Source organism: Podarcis gaigeae (genome assembly GCF_964106915.1).
Source record: "Podarcis gaigeae genome assembly, chromosome: 11".
NCBI classification, from domain to species: Eukaryota; Metazoa; Chordata; class Lepidosauria; order Squamata; family Lacertidae; genus Podarcis; species Podarcis gaigeae.
In genome coordinates this window covers 48321230-48339752 of record NC_139687.1, presented here as the reverse complement: position 1 = coordinate 48339752, position 18523 = coordinate 48321230, and the positions used below count along the sequence as shown (strand labels likewise).

At 44.3% G+C, this 18523-nt stretch overlaps 1 protein-coding gene across 10 annotated transcripts in view; it reads left to right on the top strand.

The window, feature by feature from the left end:
* The window catches only part of RAI14 (retinoic acid induced 14), a 100148-nt gene extending 81909 nt beyond the window's left edge, over positions 1-18239 (top strand). For 3 of the 10 annotated variants that reach the window (XR_014556172.1, XR_014556173.1, XR_014556174.1), the window contains exons 8-18: positions 1531-1637; positions 3402-3580; positions 4715-4743; positions 7514-7600; positions 9037-9097; positions 10370-10488; positions 11001-12539; positions 13293-13442; positions 15394-15459; positions 15722-17071; positions 17145-18239. Coding sequence is in view for 6 of the 10 variants with exons in the window: in XM_083702650.1 (XP_083558776.1) it covers positions 1531-1637; positions 3402-3580; positions 4715-4743; positions 6870-6959; positions 7514-7600; positions 9037-9097; positions 10370-10488; positions 11001-12539; positions 13293-13442; positions 15394-15459; positions 15722-15823 (2529 nt within the window). In the remaining 4 variants the exon portion in view is untranslated. Of the gene's footprint in view, positions 1-1530; positions 1638-3401; positions 3581-4714; positions 4744-6869; positions 6960-7513; positions 7601-9036; positions 9098-10369; positions 10489-11000; positions 12540-13292; positions 13443-15393; positions 15460-15721 lie in introns of all 10 variants that reach the window. The other 7 variants (XM_083702650.1, XM_083702651.1, XM_083702652.1 and 4 more) reach the window with 3 other exon arrangements.
* The last annotated feature ends 284 nt before the right edge of the window (positions 18240-18523 follow it).

Here is an 18523-nt window from a genome sequence, read left to right as displayed (position 1 = left end):
TACATGAGCCAGAGCACTTTGCTCAGTTGCAACCCCCTCCACATGTCCCCACATATATCATTTCCTATTCAGACATGACAGTGCTAACCAGAAACGTGCAGTGAATAAGTAGCAAATTTATCTCCCATATAAGGTATGAACGAGTCTTTTATATTGCTCTCTGATTCTGCACTAGTACTCAAAGTATGGCAGGTGTGCATGCCTAATGTTTATTACACTGTAGGAAAGGCTTGGAATCATTGAATCGTAGAGCTAGAAGGGACCCCAAAGGTAATCTAGTTCAACCCCTGCAATACAGGAATCTCAGCTAAAGTAACCATGACAGATGGCCAGCCAACCTCTGTTTAAAAACCTCCAAGGAAGGAGAGTCCACAGCTTCCCAAAGAAGACCATTCCACTGTCAAACAACTCTTACTGCCAGAAAATTCTTCCCGATGTTTCGTTGGATCTCCTTCCTTGTAGCTTGAAGCCATTGGTTTGAGCCCTACCCTCTGGAGCAGGAGAAAACAAGCTTGTTCCGTCTTCCATGTGACAGTCTTCCTGTGAGGAAAGCGAGTAACCTTGAGCTTGAGTGGAAACAGCTCAGTAGGGAGGGAGCCATATGTAGCTGGCTTCTCCCATTTCCTCCATGCACATCCCTTATGCACAAAGATTAACACTTACCAAAGTGTCATCTTAGCTTTTCTTTGGTATTTTGGTTCCTGGCCATCCCTTATTCAGTGACATTAGAGTTTTGGTTTGTTAAGTGCTTTGAATCATATACAGTGGTACCTCGGATTAAGAACAGTTTGGTTTAAGAACGATTCGGTTTACAAACTCCACAAAACTGGAAATAGTGTCCTGGTTTGAGAACTTTACCTTGGTCTATTATAATATTTATTGAATTTCATTTTAAAAACCAAGCAATTAACATTTTCACTTGTCATCCCATATATTTTGACTCTCTCGAGTCTTTGACACTCCCCCTTCCCCCAATTGACTTCCTTACATCCTTACATAATTTCTTTAGCATTTCAAATTCCCCCTATTTACCTACTTTTATTTTTAAAGATTCTTTTAGAATTGTAAACAGGTTTCTTCCTCTACTTAGACTGAGAACTTTACCTCGGTCTAAGAACAGTATCTGAACGGTGGAAGGGCACCGGCGGCAGGGAAAGGGTGCCTCGGCTTAAGAACGGTTTCGGTTTAAGAACGGGCTTCCGGAACAGATTAAGTTCGTAAACCGAGGTACCACTGTACTCTGATCCTGAAAGCAGCAAAGGGCTTATAGGTGCTGTGTTGAGCCTATGAGTAAAGGGAACTCAGAACTCAGCAAAGGTAATGCAGTAGGGTTTTACATGCAGCAGTGCATGGCTAGCTGTTGTCTATTGACCCTTAGACAGCAAGATTTTGAGCACCTGTTAAAAGAGGTTGCACTGTACACAGGGACCTGTTTTCACATAAGGGTTACATTCTCTGAAGTTAATCTTTTTTAAATCTACTGAATAACTGATAGCGTTTAATCACTTTTTAATTTTTTAAAAAAACTAGGATGGGAATATACCTTTGTTACTGGCTGTACAAAATGGCCACACTGAAGTAACCAAATACCTTCTGGAGCATGGCGCAGACATCAATTCCAGAGACAAAAATGGAAGGTACAAATAAACATACTTAGTACTCACAAACTTTTTCAACGTTAATCGGGTCTAAGGATCGCCTCCTAATCCGAGATCAGATTTTAGATTCTTCACCGCTAAATATCTTACGTTGTGGTTTAGGTCCAATTAAGCTGTCACTGTACTTCTTGCTTATATTTATTAGCTTGAAAGCTAACAAAAAGCCATGCAAGAGATGACATGTTTTTCTGGTTCTTCTAAAGTCACCCGATTTCTCCGTGACTTTCAGAGAAGCTGTTTTGCAGCGTTTGACATCTCGAGGCACAGCCTAATAAAGTTGTCAAAGCTGTATCCTTTTTGATGTTTTCCCCTGCTTGCAAGCACTCATTATGCCTCTTTGCCATCCAGAGGCAGGTTACAGTGAGATACAAAATTCTAGACTGGGTTGACACAGGCTGCTGCAAAAAAAAAAAGCTCTTCTGGCAAAATTCGGGTCAAGCAGAATTCTGTGTGGCTATATGGTCAACAGAGGATCTTGTCCGCCAGATACATCTGTCCTACAAATTCATTTTGAGTAAGGCGATCAGTAGTGGCTGGCTATGTCATATCTCTACTGTTGGAGAAAGTAGGCTTCTGAATGCCAGTTGCTGGGAGCCAAAACTGGGCAGAGTGCCATTGCACTCAGGTCCTGTTTGCAGGCTTCTCTTAGGCATCCGTTTGCTGGATGCTGGGCTAGATGGGACTTGACCTCATCCAGCCCTTTGCAGCATGCATAAATGGCTCAACCTCTTAGGGAAAGCTTTATTGGTTCACTCTCAGGAGCCTCCCCTGTCTTGCAGTGATCTCTTACAGTAGATCAAGTTATAGATATGCTGTAAATTCAAGTCAGGACAAATTTTGTTGATGACACGATGACCATAACTTTCTGCAGGAGTAGCAAAGTGTCATCTTATCAGAGGAATGCCTGTCAGCTTTTTTCACTTCCTGGACTCAGCTGACTGCCCAATCTTCTTCTGCTACTTGAACCTGTAGGCACTCGTCTCCTGTAGGATAACAAATGAGCCACAAACTCATAACCTTCAGGGGGTGTTGTTGTTGTTGTTGTTATGTTGAGGGGAAAATAATTTTTCCTCCCTCAAAATTTATTAGTTTTCTCTTATAACACATAGACAGAAACACAAAAGAAAAACATTACATTTGACACAACATAAAAACTTAACAATAAAGGACCCCTGACCTAGGTCTAGTCGTGACCGACTCTGGGGTTGCGGCGCTCATCTCGCTTTATTGGCCGAGGGAGCCGGCATACAGCTTCCGGATCATGTGGCCAGCATGACTAAGCTGCTTCTGGTAAACCAGAGCAGCGCACGGAAACGCCGTTTACCTTCCTGCCGGAGTGGTACCTATTTATCTACTTGCACTTTGACGTGCTTTTGAACTGCTAGGTTGGCAGAAGCAGGGACTGAGCAATCGGAGCTCACCCCGTCGCGGGGATTCGAACCACCAACCTTCTGATCGGCAAGTCCTAGACTCTGTGGTTTAACCCACAGAGCCACCCGTGTCCCTTAACAACAATAAAAACACACAAAATAAAAGAATTCCCCCCCCCCTTCTTATTCCCTGGTGCATTTACATTGTTAAAAGACTTCCTCGACACCCTCCAATCTGGATTTCATCCTATTACATATTTAGCAGTTCCCAATTTCATATTTATAACATCAGTATCTTCAGGGATTGTTATTGCTTTGCTAATCTGATGCCTGTAGTTCCTCCTTATATTCTCTGTTTGCCAACTTGCTCTAGGACGGCTCTGATGCTGGTGTGCGAAGCAGGAAACCTCAGCATTGCAGAAGTCCTCGTCCGAAAAGGTGCAGACATAAACCTGGTGGATGCGCTTGGACACAATGCCCTGCATTATGCTGCAGTCTCTGAAAATACAGGGATTCAGAATCTCCTTCAGTTGAAAATTGTTCAAGATGCTGGTATGTCTACACTTCTTAAATTACGTGGTAGGGTTCCCTATGATAAGGATGGGGAACCTGTGCCCCCCCCCCCCGATGATATTGGACTATGTGATCCCTGATCATAGGCCATGCTGGCTGGGGTTGATGGGAGTTGGAGTCCATCAACATGTTTGGGGGCAGGCACATATTCCGCACCCCTGCTGTAGGGGTTACCTGGGGAGGCATGAGGTTCTTACTCAAACTTTCTGGACTGTCTATGCCAGAAGACAGGATGCTGACTCATATAATAATAGAATTATAGAGTTGGGAGGGACCACAAGAGTCATTTAGTCCAACCCCCTGCAATGCAGGAATCTTTTGCCCACTGTGGGGCTCAAACCCACGACTCTTGTCTCATGCTTTACCAGCTGAGCTACTCTGTCCATTCTCTTAGTCTCTGTTTTACCACCCTTGGTAGAGCTGCTTCGAGCACTGAGCTTGGCACACAGCCTGGTCTTTGGACTGTCAGAGGAATGTGCTATCTTGGGTCTGTCCAAAGTGGGTTGCTTGTTTGAAAGTGCCCTCGTGTCTCTCTGTGCACAAAAAAGATTATTACATTGTGGAAAGAAGGCTAGGCTTCAAAGATGCATTGGCTTTGGCTGATTAAAGCTAAAAGGACCCCTGACCGTTAGGTCCAGTCGCAGACGACTCGGGCTGCGGTGCTCATCTCACTTTATTGGCCAAGGGAGCCGGCGTGCAGCTTCCGGGTCATGTGGCCAGCATGACTAAGCCGCTTCTGGCAAACCAGAGCAGCGCACGGAAATGTCGTTTACCTTCCCGCTGGAGCGGTACCTATTTATCTACTTGCACTTTGACGTGCTTTCGAACTGCTCAGTTGGCAGGAGCTGGGACCGAGCAACGGGAGCTCAACCTGTCGCGGGAAAGAAGGCTAGTCTTCAAAGATGCATTGACTTCTACTGATTAGTCCTTAGGAAATGCCCGGTTCCCAGCCTATGATCTCAAGTATTCTTATTTGCATCTGAATCCATATGAAGAAAGGGGCCTGCTTCCTAAATAGCTGAGAGTTTAGGATCCAAATGGAAATTTCTTAAGCAGAAAGAAGATATCTCAGGTTTTCAATTAAAAGGCAATGTTTTGTTTTTTCATCTACAGCTGTCAAGTCACCAACAAAGCCAAAGCAGGTAAAAAGGAAAAAAGAATCAGAAATGCTTTATTACCATAATAACAATTAGCCTCAAGCTCTGAAAAAAAGAAACAAAAGCTTAGAAAGTAATAATGGAAGTGATTTGTTTTGTTAAGTGATTCCAGAAGCATATGCAGTTTTAGTAAACTCATAGATAGTTCCCTTTCATTGATATCTGTATGGTATTGGTGATATGGCCGTCTCCTCTCATCTCCAACCCAAAATGTTCCCATATCCTTTGTAAGGACAGGGCAGAACTCACTATGTTATGACATGTCTGTGATGGGAATCTCCAGCATTTCCTTAAAATAAGTTAATAGTTATGGAGCAGTTGCAAATCAGATGAGGCTTGAAGTACTGGAAGGAGAAGGTTTAATGCTTTTCTGTGCACCATTTCCCTGAATATCCCCCTCCAATCCAAAGTTGCTTTGCCCAGAAAGGTAAATATGCAGACATGCATAAAGTACCTGTATGTTTTCCACCATGGAGCAATTTTGATTGGGGGGGGGGGAGGGAAATGGCACAGTGAAGCATTACAGCCTCCTACCTCCCTCCAGCACCATGGGCTGTTTGCTCACCAACCATCTATGGCTGCTATTAACACACAGCCTTGTGTCAGAGCAGCAGGTCCAATGGTAGATTGGGGTTTAATGGTAGACGTGGGAAACTGACTCATTTTCAGAAGAAACCGGCTCACACTGGTTTCATTTGGACATAATGTTAAACTGTGGTTTGGCATTACATGAACAATCCTTGAGCTTATGAGCAGCTCCTCTCCCTTCTTCTGACACAGCCATGAGGAGCAGTTCAAAAGCCTTGGATTCCGTTATTTTAAAAAATTAACTTCAATTACTGGTTACATCTGAAATAGGACAATCTGTTGTTCACTTTAATTATGGCGTAGGGAAATAAGTCAGCTTCAGCCCATCGTTTGCACAGTGCTAGCTGATTTCCCCAAAACAGGGATAAGGCACCCATAGCTCTCCAGATGGATTACAACTCCCACCATCCCTGACCTATGGCCGTGCTGGCTGTGGCTGATGGGAGTTGGAGTCCAGCAGCTCTAGCCTTACCCTAACTCTTCTGTAAGCCATAGTTAAGATTAACCGTAGCTTCTGGTTTGGCTCTAATGAGTCACTGTGGCTAACTGAAATTGGAAGCGAAAGTTTCTGATTTCATGACTGTGCCAGAGGGAACCCCACAAACCCCAAGCCAGCACATGTAATGCCAAACCATAGTTTACTGTTTTATCCAAACAAGCTCAGTGTGGCCTCCTGATGCCTTGAAATAGCTGACTGAGTCTTACTGGTTTTAAGGAATTGCCTGGCAAGAGTAAGCATGAAGAAAGTGGCAGAGTTGCTTCAGTGGTCATGTACAGCTTCTATAATAAGGGAGGGGAAAGGGGATGTTCATCTGAGCAGCCAGTTGGACCCAAGTGTGAATTCCCCTTTTATGGATTTCAGCAGTTACAGATGATCTGGGTGATGATCTGGGTGACATGAAGGCAAATCAAGAAGCAGAGAAGGAAAGTGGCTGGTGCAGATGATTTTGACATTCACAGGGTGTTTACTTGTTGCAAAAAAACAGTTTGGGGGCAGGTCTAAAAGGCCCCTAAACCAGGGACAGTGACTCCCATCATCCCTGACCTTTGGGCCATGCCTGCTGGGGCTGATGGGAGTTGTAGTCCCACATTTGGAGGGTGACAGATTCCTTGCCACTGCTCTGAGCAATTTATGAGCACGAGTGACCCTGGAATAGAAGTAAACGAAAAGGAAAACTCTCTCTCCCTGGAGGAAAAGAAAGGCGTTTAGGAGAAATGTTAGCAAATTGCTTGAGGCTGTGAAGAGCAGTGCATTTTGAGATCACTGCTCCATGGGAAAGGGTTCACTTTATTCACTCCATCTAATATAATGAAGCATGTTGCAAAATGGGGCATGGTGAGCTTAGGGTTGCGCATGTGCAATATCCCTGCAAGTACCTTTGAATGAGTTCAGGCATGAATGTGCTTTTAAAAAATTAAAAATCTCTTGTACCTTAAAAGAAAAGAAGAAGAACTTTTTTTTTAACGCAGACCTTACTAACCAAACTAACAGACCTCCCTTTTCTGGCCTGTGACACTTCCAGCATGACCAAGTCTGTAGATTAAGTTCTGAAAGAAGTGGAACTCCAAAAAAACGCAAAGCCCCACCACCACCTCCTGTCAGTCCTCTCCAGGTAAAAGAGCTTAAGTCCAACTTGAACACATTTGCAATGTCTAGACGGGGCTGGGCGGGTGAGGAATGTCCTGTCGGGAATAGAGCTGGTTAAATTTGCTTTGTGCAAATCCTTTTTTAAAAATGCGCGTCTCATGTATCATGGGCGAATTCTCATAAGGATAGAAATAGGACGGTCTGTTGTTTGAAAGCCCATCTTGGTTACGCTTTGCAGGAGGGCCGTTGGGAATATGACCAGATCCTAAGTTTAGAGCGGTGGGGCTTATAAAGGTGCTACATGCATTAAACTCTGTGACAGTCTTGCTTTTTAACAATCGGCTTTAAGATTCCCCCTGGACGGATGCAAACCAGCTTTGCACATGAGGAGCTCGTAGCGTCTTAACAAGAAATTTAATATTAAACTGAGCCGCTGCTTGGGCGATTGTCTGACTGCATGGCTGCCGCTGGCTAAAGACAACTTCTGTGTTGTCTTGCTTGTATTGAACTAACAAGAGAGCCATGACTTCTGCTAGCAAGAGGCAGTTTGTGTCTCTGAAATGCATTCATCTTTTGCAGCTTAGCGACCTGTCCTCTCCACATTCAACAACTTCAACCCCAGTGTCTGGGAAAGGCCAGTCTTCATTTGCTGAGCACGGATCCAAGGTATACTCCATTTTTCAACTCTTGCTTCTGGTTAAATGTAAACCCTGTGTGTTTGTAGTGAGTTGCTTAAGGGCACAAAAAGATTTCATCACCCCAAGGAAGGAGGGCAAAGCTTCACAACTGTGACCTCTCCAAATGGAAATGTAGCTGGAAATAGGTAAAACCCGGGGGGTTGCGATGTGAAATGTATTGTTGGGAGTCGCGTCTTGCTTTTTTGATGTCTTTGACATCTTTCCGCAGGGCCTGTAAGATGGAGTTGTTCCGCCAGGCCTTTGGTCAGAGCTCAGCCTGACTCCCCTTCACTTTTTGTGTAAGAACTAGTATGAAAGAGGCCTCCCAGCATTCTCACAGGCCCATATAAGAACAGCGTAAACAGTTGGGCCTGATGAACATTTACTGTTCCCAACCCTAATCCTGCGGAAAGCCATCTAATTAGATTTTAATTTGATCCTGACTTGTTTTTAGGAGGTAATTTAATTATTGTTTGATTTTACACCAATGTTATATATTTGATGTTAGGCGCCCTGAGCCCAGTCTCGGCCGGGAAGGGTGGGATACAAATAAAAGTTGTTGTTGTTGTTGTTGTATCAGCTGTGGGGAGGCAGTCAAGACTAGGGCTGCAGCACATCAGCAGGGGGAGGTTTCCCTCTTTCCCCCCATCGTATGGTCCTGACAAAAATAAAAGAATAAGCCTCTCCCCTAAAAGTACTGTTGTTTAAGAAAAGACAATTGTGTTGCTTCCAAGTGATCCGTTTAGCATCCTGGGTTGTTAGGCTGCCAGTGGTTTTCTTGAAACCAGAGAACATACCAGTTGTTTAAGCAATAAACGTGCCTTTTGTCAGCTAGGGACAAAGAGTACATTTTACGTCCATTTCTGGATTGGGATTAACCTGGCTGCTGTAATCCAAACATTGGTAACCTCCAGACTGCACTACTGCAATGCGTTCTATGTGGGGCTGCCCTTGGGCCTGGTCTGGAAACTCCAGCTGGTGCAGAATGTCACCACTAGACTGTTGATGGAGGCAGGCAGCCAATAGCATGGGATACCTCTGCTGAAACATCTGCACTGGCTGCTCATGTTCCACCAGGCTAGTTTCAATGCCCTGAGCATCAGGTGTTCAGGATAACTATTGAAACTAATACGCATGACTAACTTAGGGCCAATGGTGGGTGTACAGTTGAATTCAGTTGAATACATCCCATTAAGTTCACATTTGACGGGCAATTGTATTTGCTTGCTTTTAATCAAACACCTGCCTTTTAACTATCACAAAAGCTGGAAAAGCTCCAGTTGTGACAGTTCCTGACTAAAATGCATTGGCCGTTACTTCACAGGGGGACGGGATTTTGATGTGCAAGTATTTGTGCTTTTTGATGAAGAGTGCCATGTTGTTAGCACTCTCTTTAAACAAATGTTTACGTATTTTGCATTTCAGCAGGAAGATATCAGTGCCATTCACTCTGATGGCAAGGATGGGATGAGCGATAGTACTGCAGGTATGGTGTAAGACAGATGTTTTGGCTGGCCTGTCACTTTCTCCTTCTTTACTCACCCACACCAAACAACCTACCAACCAAAAAAAGGTGCCTTCTCTCATAGAAAGTTGCCATTTGGCATCATGAGTTGTTATGCTAGGATTGTAAAATTCACTGCCCCATTGTTTTTCAAGCATGCTTGGCAACGTCTTGACCCACCTTGCCTTGAAATTTCCATGGAAGGAGGCTCCGCCATCTTTCTAAAAATCTACGCATAGTGTAGTATGTACAAAAGTAGCAATTTTTTTTGGCCCGGGGGGGGGGTCCCGCTTGGAACACCTGCCCCTAACTATTAGGGGCATTGGACCCAGCCATTCATGCACACACTCATATTCTAACCAAGATTACAGGATTGGTGTCAGGATCAAACATCCTGAGTTCCTTGGAAGAAGGAGGGGGTAGAAACGCCATTTATTTAAAATATTTATGCTTGCCTTTACCAAAGGCTCCAGGCAGTTAACAATGTTAAAAACCTCCATTTAAGATCATCCCCAGCATAAACAAAACAGCAGCCAAGCAACTCCATCCAGTGCCAACCACCAACCCCTACCCAGCAATTTCATGCCCCAATGTTTTCCCAAGCAGGTGGATAAATAACATTTACTTTAAAATTCATAAGTTGCTTGACACAGGTGACCTTCTCAGTGTCAAAGATGTTTGTGTTTGTTTGTTTGTTTGTTTGTTTGTTTGTTTGTTTGATCAATCAATCACTCAATCAGTGTGTCCTTTGGCACAAGAGTCGTAAGTTTCCATAGACAAGCGCCTCCACAATCAGGTGCACATCTCTGGAGGTATTATTGGCTGTTCTGGTCTGAAACTGATTTACCAGGCTAACTTCCATTGTCCATGGGATTTTCACCATAGAAGACCTAGAATGACACAGCTGTGAGCCTGTAGCTCATTCTCTGCAAGAGATCCTTTTCAGTAGCAACTGTTGGGCAGGGAGGGAGAAGGGGGAGCCCCACCCACAGCCAGCATGTAACCCATAACAGAATACCACAAGAGAATGGGAAAAGGTTCTCCATCCCTAGTCCAATAGTTAACTTGAAAATTTGCAGGCTAGTTCACAAAAAAGCGACTAGCAAGTAGAGACATTCCTTTGCTTTCTTTTTTTGTGTCCCCCCCCCCACTTCCCTTCCATTTCCAGATTTTCTTAACCATGTGTTGACTGAAAGCCTAGAATGATAAATTGTATTGTATTCCCTCCCCCCCCTTCCGTTTCACTTTTTAAAGGTGCTGATAGTTTATTGGATGTAAGTTCAGAAACAGACCAGCAAGACTTGCTTTTACTGTTACAAGCAAAAATTGCATCTTTGACCTTGCATAATAAGAAACTGCAGGAAAAATTACAGGTATGTATTAGCACCATCCATGGCACTGAACAATAACACATTGCGGGCATGTTTGCAGAAGGCTCCAGCTCATGCAGATCTCCCCCATGTAGACATGCCCCAATTATTTTTATTTATTAAATATGTATGCCGCCCTTCATCCATAGATCTCAGGGCAGTTCACAGCATAAAATGCATGCCTGACAGCCCTGCTTTCTCTCTGTACAGTGTTCATGTTAATTGCATGGAGAAAAGAATACCCAAAGAGGGCTTTGCTTGAGAGATGAGGGAGGAGGGTTTGGAATTCATTATATGACATTGGAATCAAATCTGCGATCTTTGAAAGATGCAAGTGCTCTCCTGGAAATCGATGCATGCATGCAATCTTATTTCGTTCTGTTAATTTGTTCCTGTTGCAGCCCTCTCTATTTCTCGAATCTCTGCAAAAAGGATAAGTTATTATGAGAAAAGACGATAAGAGTTTACAAAAAAAAAAGTAGTTGTTTAAATACTGCCATCTGCTGTCTCTACAGGCACGCGCACTCAAGACAGAAGACCTGGATGCAACACTGGATTCTTCTCGTTCCACCTGTGCGGAGTTTGATCACTCAACGGACAGGCTAAGTGAGAGCTCGGCAGCAGCGGCTCAGGAGATCAGCTGCTCTTCGCCGAGCTTAGCACAAGCTCAGGAAGAGGCGAGCAGTAACGAAGTGAAAATCAGACAGCTGCAAGACAACTTAAAGGAGGTGCAAAAGAGGCTGGACAGCTCAGAAGCGAAGAGGCGGCATTTGGAGACGCAGCTTCAGTCCGGAACACTGGATACCCTTTGCTTGCTGAACAGCTCTGACATTTCCGAAAATGGCTCCGACCTCAACCAGAAACTGAGAGAAACCCAAAGCAAGTACGAAGAAGCGATGAAGGAAGTCCTGCACGTTCAGAGGCAGATGAAGCTAGGCCTGGTGGCTTCCGAAAGCAAAGAGGCGGACCTGCAGGAGCTCAGAGCCACGTGCGAGGAAGTTGAGGCGCTGAAGGAAGAACTGCAGAAGGCACAAGAAGAGGGCGAGAGGCTCCGAGCGAAAGTGAGGGAGCTGGAGGAGAAGCTGGCGGAGAGAGAGAGGGATGCGGCCGGCACGATGTCAGCAGAAGAATGCGAGGAGATGAGGAGCTCCTATTGCTTGGTTATTGAGAACATCAACCAAGAGAAGGCGCTTCTGATTGAGAGGTACAAGGAGGGACAGGAGGAGATCAGGAAGCTCCAAGAGAAGCTGAGATGTCAGATGGAGTTTGGGCATGGTGAGGAAGCTGAGGAGGTGAGAGATGCAAAGAACCAAATGATCACGGAGTTGAACAGGCAGGTCAGCAAACTCTCCCAGCTGTACAAAGAAGCCCAGGCAGAACTTGAAGATTGCAAGAAAAGAGGTGTTGCAGAGGATGCCGATTCAGGATGCATCCCTCTGGAGGAACACGAGAAGCTGATGGAGGTCACCGTCTTGCAGAGAGAGCAAGCCGAGGGCGCCCTGTTGGAAATGAAGGCCCAGTATGCGAAAGTGTTGAGTGAAGCAACCCAGCTCCAGAACCTGGTTGATTCCCAGAAGAAGAACTCTGTCTCCATAACGGAACATCTCCAGGTGGTCACTGCTCTCAGGGCTTCGCTGAAGGAAATGGAAGAAGAAATCGGCGAGCTCAAAATGCAGATTCTGCACAAGGAAAGCGAGGTGCAGCGACTGCAGAGGGAGCTCTTGGAAGAAGAAGCCGCTGTGTGCGAAGCTATGGTGCCCAGGGCATTGTATGAAGAGCTGCGATCTACTTCAGAGGGAGAAGTCAACTCCATGCTGTCCAAAGTGAAGGACTTGACAAAAGAGAGGGAAAACCTGTCTGCAGATCTTGCTCATTTGAGGAAGGAAATCTCACAAGTGAAAGGGGAGAAAGAGAGCCTCCGGACTCTCCTGGAAGCCAAGGAACAGGAAGTCAAAAGACTGCTTCATCAGTACCATCAAGCTCAAGAAGAGCTGCTTGAAATGAAAAAGGCCTCTGAGAGTTCCTCGAAACTAGAAGAGGATAAAGATAGGAAGGTTGGTAGATCCTCAGTCTTTTTGGGGGTGGGGTGAGCACATTTGGAACAATAAGAAAGCGTCATAGATCAAAAACAGTTGCCATGCAGAGGTATGCCCACTCATACTTGTGGTGCTGTGTAGTTGGTCACAAAGCACCCTATTCACAGAAGGCAAACTGAGGCTAAAAGACTAAAGCCCACGAACCTGAGTAAAAGGCAAAATATTCAGTGTGGAGTAGACTCATTGAAGTCAGTGGGCTTAATTCCCTTGATTTCAAGGGGTCTACTCCAAGCATGAGTTGGTCTAACCAGTTTCACTGCATGTTTGAAATCATTTACAGTGGTGCCTCGCAAGACGAAAATAATCCGTTCTGCGAGTCTCTTCGTCTAGCGGTTTTTTCGTCTTGCGAAGCAATCCTATTAGCGGATTAGCGCTATTAGCGGCTTAGCGGCTAAAAGGCTATTAGCGGCTTAGAAAAAGGGGGGGGGAGCGAAAAAAATCGCAAGACTCGCAAGACATTTTCGTCTTGCGAAGCAAGCCCATAGGGAAATTCGTCTTGCGAAGCGCATCGAAAAACGGAAAACCCTTTCGTCTAGCGGGTTTTTCGTCTTGCGAGGCATTCGTATTGCGGGGCACCACTGTACCAGGGTTGAAGCAACAAACAAACCTATGGTTGGTATTAAGTATGTTCTCTCAGCCAAATGCTTTTGGGAACTTGTGTTTTCTTCCATCCTTTAGCATGCTGTCCTCTGTTCTTTCCTCCCATACCAGATAATGGACATGACAAAGGAAGTTAGTAAATTGAAGGAAGCACTGAACAGCCTGTCCCAACTTTCCTACTCAACTGGCACACCCAAGAGACAAAGCCAACAGCTGGAGCTGTTGCAACAACAAGTCAAGCAACTACAGAACCAGCTGACTGTAAGTTTATAGATTATGTAATTGTGCAAATAAGTAGCTCTCTGCATTTGCCAAGGTTTGACAGGAGATGAGGGGTGGGTGTTACTATTTTTTTAGTCGTTCAAAGTGATGCAGAGGTTTCACCCTCGTTGTATCCCCACCCCAAAAAAATAATCACTTGTATGTATCATTTTTGGAGTACATTTCTGAGAATGTAGACCCATTATAGCAATGTAAATTGAGTGTGAGTGCATAGTAGACCCTGGTTACTATATCTGCAGTAGAATGTGGTGTTGTTTCATGGCACGACTGCCAGATTCCATAAGGTTTCATGTGTTCTCTGAGCAAGCAGCATTTCAGGGAATATTCTAAGCTTATTTGTTCATTGCATTTATATCCCACTTCTCCAAGGAGCTCAAGGTGGCACAAATGGTCCCCCACTGTGCCCCGACTCCTCATTTAATCCACACAACATCCCTGTGAGGTAGATCAGGCTCAGAGGCTGTGATTGACCCAAGGTCCCCCCATGAGCTTCATAGCTGAGTGGGGATTTGAACCATGGTCTCACAAGCCCTAGTCCAACACTCGTAACCACTGCACAACAGTGTTTCTCAAGCTTGGGTCCCCAGCTGTTGTTGGACTACAATTCCCATCATCCCTAGTTAGCAGGACCAGTGGGCAGGGATGATGGGAGTTGTAGTCCGACAACAGCTGGGTACCCCAGTTTGAGAAACACCGAACAATATCTAGGACATTAAGCCTCCGCCCCACACTGGCCCCCTATCTAATTGAAACAATTTACAACAGAAGTATTGAGTTACTGTTGCTGCTGCTACTGCAGTTTCCTTCTCTTGTGCTGGGTTCCTGCCTTGATACCCAACTTGGTGGATTAGAGGCAAGGAAATCACACCAGGAGTGCATGGGGTCCATATGTAGAGTTTGCTCTAGAGAGGCAATGTGGTGTCGTGGTTAAGAGTGCTGGACTAAGACTTGGGAGACCCAGGTTCAGATAAGGCAGCCATGAAGTTCACTTAGTGAGGATGGGCCAGAAATGCTCAGTCAGCCCAATCTACTTGTGAAGGTAAAAAGAGAGCTGACCTTGTACTCCACCTTGAGCTCCTTGGAGAAAAGTGGGGGGAAAGTATAGTAAATAGATATACAGAGTGGTCAAACTGTGTGTGTTTGTGTGTTTGCTGCCTATCTGACTGGGTTGTCCCAGGCACTCTGGGCGGCTTCCAACAATTATAAAACCACAGTAAAACAGCAAACATTAAAAACTGGGCTGCCTTCTGATGTCTTCTAAAAGTCAGATAGTTGTTTATTTCCTTGACATCTGATGGGAGGGCGTGCCACAGGGCAGGTGCCAGAAGCTGGACCTCAGTGTCTGGGCTGAACAATGAGGGGTGCAGATGCTCCTTCAAGTATACTGGGCCAAATCCCTGTATTGTGTTGTAGTAGTGTGATATCCCTTAGATGAGGATGTTTTGCAGCAGAGGAATGGAATGGGATGGATGGAGCTGCTTCACCGTCTACTTTCCCTTAGAAATTTCTAGCACCATTGCTTAGGTAAGTTTGGAACCCTTTGTAGGAGCAGAGCGTAGCTGTGGCAGCCTTTGAAAATCTGGTACCCTCCAGATGCATTGAACTACAACTCCTAGCAGCACATCCCTGCTTGTTACTGTTTATGGGATTTGTATTCTAAAACACCAAGCCTAAGGGCAGCTTCAGAAGGGGAAACAGCTGTACCATTTGCGATAGAGAAGGGACCATAGAGCTATCGCCACACAAAGTGTATTTTATCCCACCGGTTTGGACGCAAAAGTTTGCCACCACTTGAACAGCTGTGAATCAACGCTGTGTTCTGGATTACAGCAACCAGCACCCCTTTGCCCTAAAACTAACCCCCCACTCCTTTAACAATGCAGTGTGTGATAAGAGTACCTGCGTGTTCACTCTCTACCTTTGTTTACAGGAAACAAAGAAGCAACACCAGGAGATAGTCTCTGTTTACAGGACACATCTGCTGTATGCTGTGCAGGTAAGAGAGCCTTCATTGCCCTCACCTGCTCAAAGAACTCAGTAGATTATATCTGTATATTACTAAAGCAAATAGGTAGTGTGTGCATACACTCCAGCCAGTGCAACCTCTTGAAGGCATTCCCTTCTGTGTGAGTGAGGGTGTCTTGTAACATGGCACATGTCACGAGCACCTCTTAAAGTCATCCTTTCCCAGCCTGCTCCCCCACCCCTGATGTTATGAACAGGCCGCTAATATATTTTTATCCTCCGTTTCTTTCTAGGGCCAAATGGATGAGGACGTCCAGAAAGTGCTCAAACAGATCTTAACAATGTGCAAGAGTCAATCGCAAAAGAAAAGTGAAACGATTTTTGCCGATCCCTAATGGTGCTGCTCTAGAGATTGAGACTCGCCTTAAAATGAGATTTGATTGGCACCCCCCCCCCAACCCCAGGAGGGAGCTGTCACATGTCTCTGCCACTCTTATTTCTTTATTTTTATGTATTATGAGCTAATGTGTTGTCATGTCTTCCCCTTGCCCCCAACCGTAAGTTCCCAGAGTGCTATTTTTGTGTATTGGAACAGAAACGTACAACTCTCTGTAAATTGCCATTACTTTAAATCAGGGGTGGTCAAAGTCTGACCTACAGTATTAGAAAGTGGCTCAGTGCTTCCTTTGGTGCAAGCTGTTGGAAGTTTCGGCTTGCAGTGTTGCATTTTGGATATGAATAAGTGCATCTTCTGGAGGTGGGGGAAGCGATGGATTTTTCAGTTCTTGGTTATCTAAAGAGGGGGAAACAAACCAGTTCATAGGTTTTAAGACCCTCTAACGTCCAGGATAACAGTAGATGCAACTCGGATTTTGAAATTCCTTTGGCCTTGTTAATTGAAAGGTGTGGCAGGGGGAGCCTCCTTGATAAGACAGGGCCCACAGCCTGTACATACTACAAGACCAGTGATGTGTACTAACTCGATAACGTAAAGCATAAACTTGCAGGTTAATGAATTTTGAACACAGCTAATTCTGCTAAAACCCCAGTTTCTTTATCAAACAGTAGGTCAAGCTATCTATGCAAATCCTTGCAGTGCTATTGGCTATGGAGCTCAGGAGGAAGAAAACACAGCGTTCCAAACTACAAACAAGGGATCCGAATGAACTCATGATGTTTACAGTGAGCACTGTTGTCTCACAGTTCCTAACCTCACTTTTGTAAAATATCTCCTCTACAATATATTTTTACTGGCCCTCAAATTTAGAAATGTCTTTTTGTAATTAAAGCCATTTGCCTATTTAACACTACTACTTCTTTCTGTTTTTCTGCAGTAGCCTTTAATACCAAACGATTTAGGCGGTGGCCTTTTTCTCCGTCTCTCTCCCCCTTCGCCCAGCTGTTGTAAAATGCAGCAGAGGTATCCCAGTCCCCTGGGAAAAGGCTCTGTTGAAGCAGAACTGCCCAAATACCGTACAAAAGAGGAATTACTAGCTTTCTTGCCAAATGTTGTAACGCCAAGAAGCACAGAGAAGCCTTGCGTTTTTCAAGAGCAGTAACATCTGTATGACATAGGAGTGCTCCTGCAAATTGCTTTCATGCCTACAAATCCTTTAGCAGAATAAGATAACACTTATAACTCTGTATGTGATATACACTCAGGTATGGATAGAATGGGTCCAGCAATAGAGTGTGTGTCTCTCTTGATTATTAAAGTATACTGTATGATTATCCTATTTCACCAGCCCATTTTCACACCAGATTTATGTTGTAAACTGCTTTCAAAACCAGGCTTAAACCAGCATGACTGCTTTGGCATCTCCCAGCCTGCCATGAGAATTGCAGCTTTCTGGGGGATTTTGTTGTTGTTGGAGACTTGCACATAAATAGCCAGGTGCGATAGCACTTTTTCAGGTTTTAAATCAGTTTGCAAGAGCACTCCTATAAGAATCAGGGGGGCCTACTTTAAAGCCTTTAAGAAGAATTGGGAATACCATATGTGTGCTGCAACAGCGGTTTTGTGTGTCAGAGAGACCCAGAAGCCTAAGCAACTTACATTGTACCTAAAGGGAATAACCATTTTGATTGTCATGTGTCTTCAACTTACAGCATGGTTTTACTCCTATCGTCTGCTGCAGAAATTCCTAGAGCTCTTCAATAAGTGAAGTCTATAGGTAGGCAATTTACTCAGTGCCTGAGGGACTACCACATTTATCGTGTGCTAAATTAGCCTTCCCTGGGGCTACAGGTGTGGTTGGACTACAATTCCCATCATCCACAATCCTTGCCATATTAGCTGTGGATAATGAGGGTTGTAGTCTTCCAGCACCTAGGGACTCAAGGCTGCATTAAAAAGTAGCCTACCATTTTATACAGCAGCCAAATTTAAATGGATTAAGAACATAGGATCTCCTGGGTCTTTATATTATTAATATTATTATTATTTGAGTCTCCTTGGTTTAACTAATACCTATTAATTTGGACAATATTTCATAGTTAGATAACTTTTTTTAAACGTTCCAAAGAAATGTGAAAGTTTTGCTGCAGTACTTACAAAAAGATTTAAAAAAATAACAGGTCTAAAATATGCCAAGAAATGCTGCCAAGTATAAAACTTGAGGAACCATTTTGTAGGTTGCCTGACAAAAACCTTAGCTTTTACCTTGTTTTGTTATGTGTATTTATTACGATTATCATTGTGGAACATTGGAAATTGTACACTATAGCTTAGTGATTGTCCTTTGTATGTAATTTTACAAACGTTTCATTCCGCAAATAAACAGTTTCTTTTTTTTTTTCCTTTTTTAAAAATCTGCCTCTTATTTTTGTCTAATACACTTGTACTAGCAGCCTTGTACTCAGTTTTGTCCGGGAATTCCAAGAAACAAACAAAACAAAAATCAAAATCTGCAGTTTTGAAAGATTCGGTCTGCCATCTGAACTCAGACAGGTGTCCAATTATATCCATAGATGAAAAACTGCTCCTTGATGTCAGAAACTGCTAAGAGGTGTCTGAATGCACAGCAGACGGACAGACCACTTTCCAAAATATATCGGCGATTGGGACGTTGTAGTGAACCCAAGGGAAGAAACTC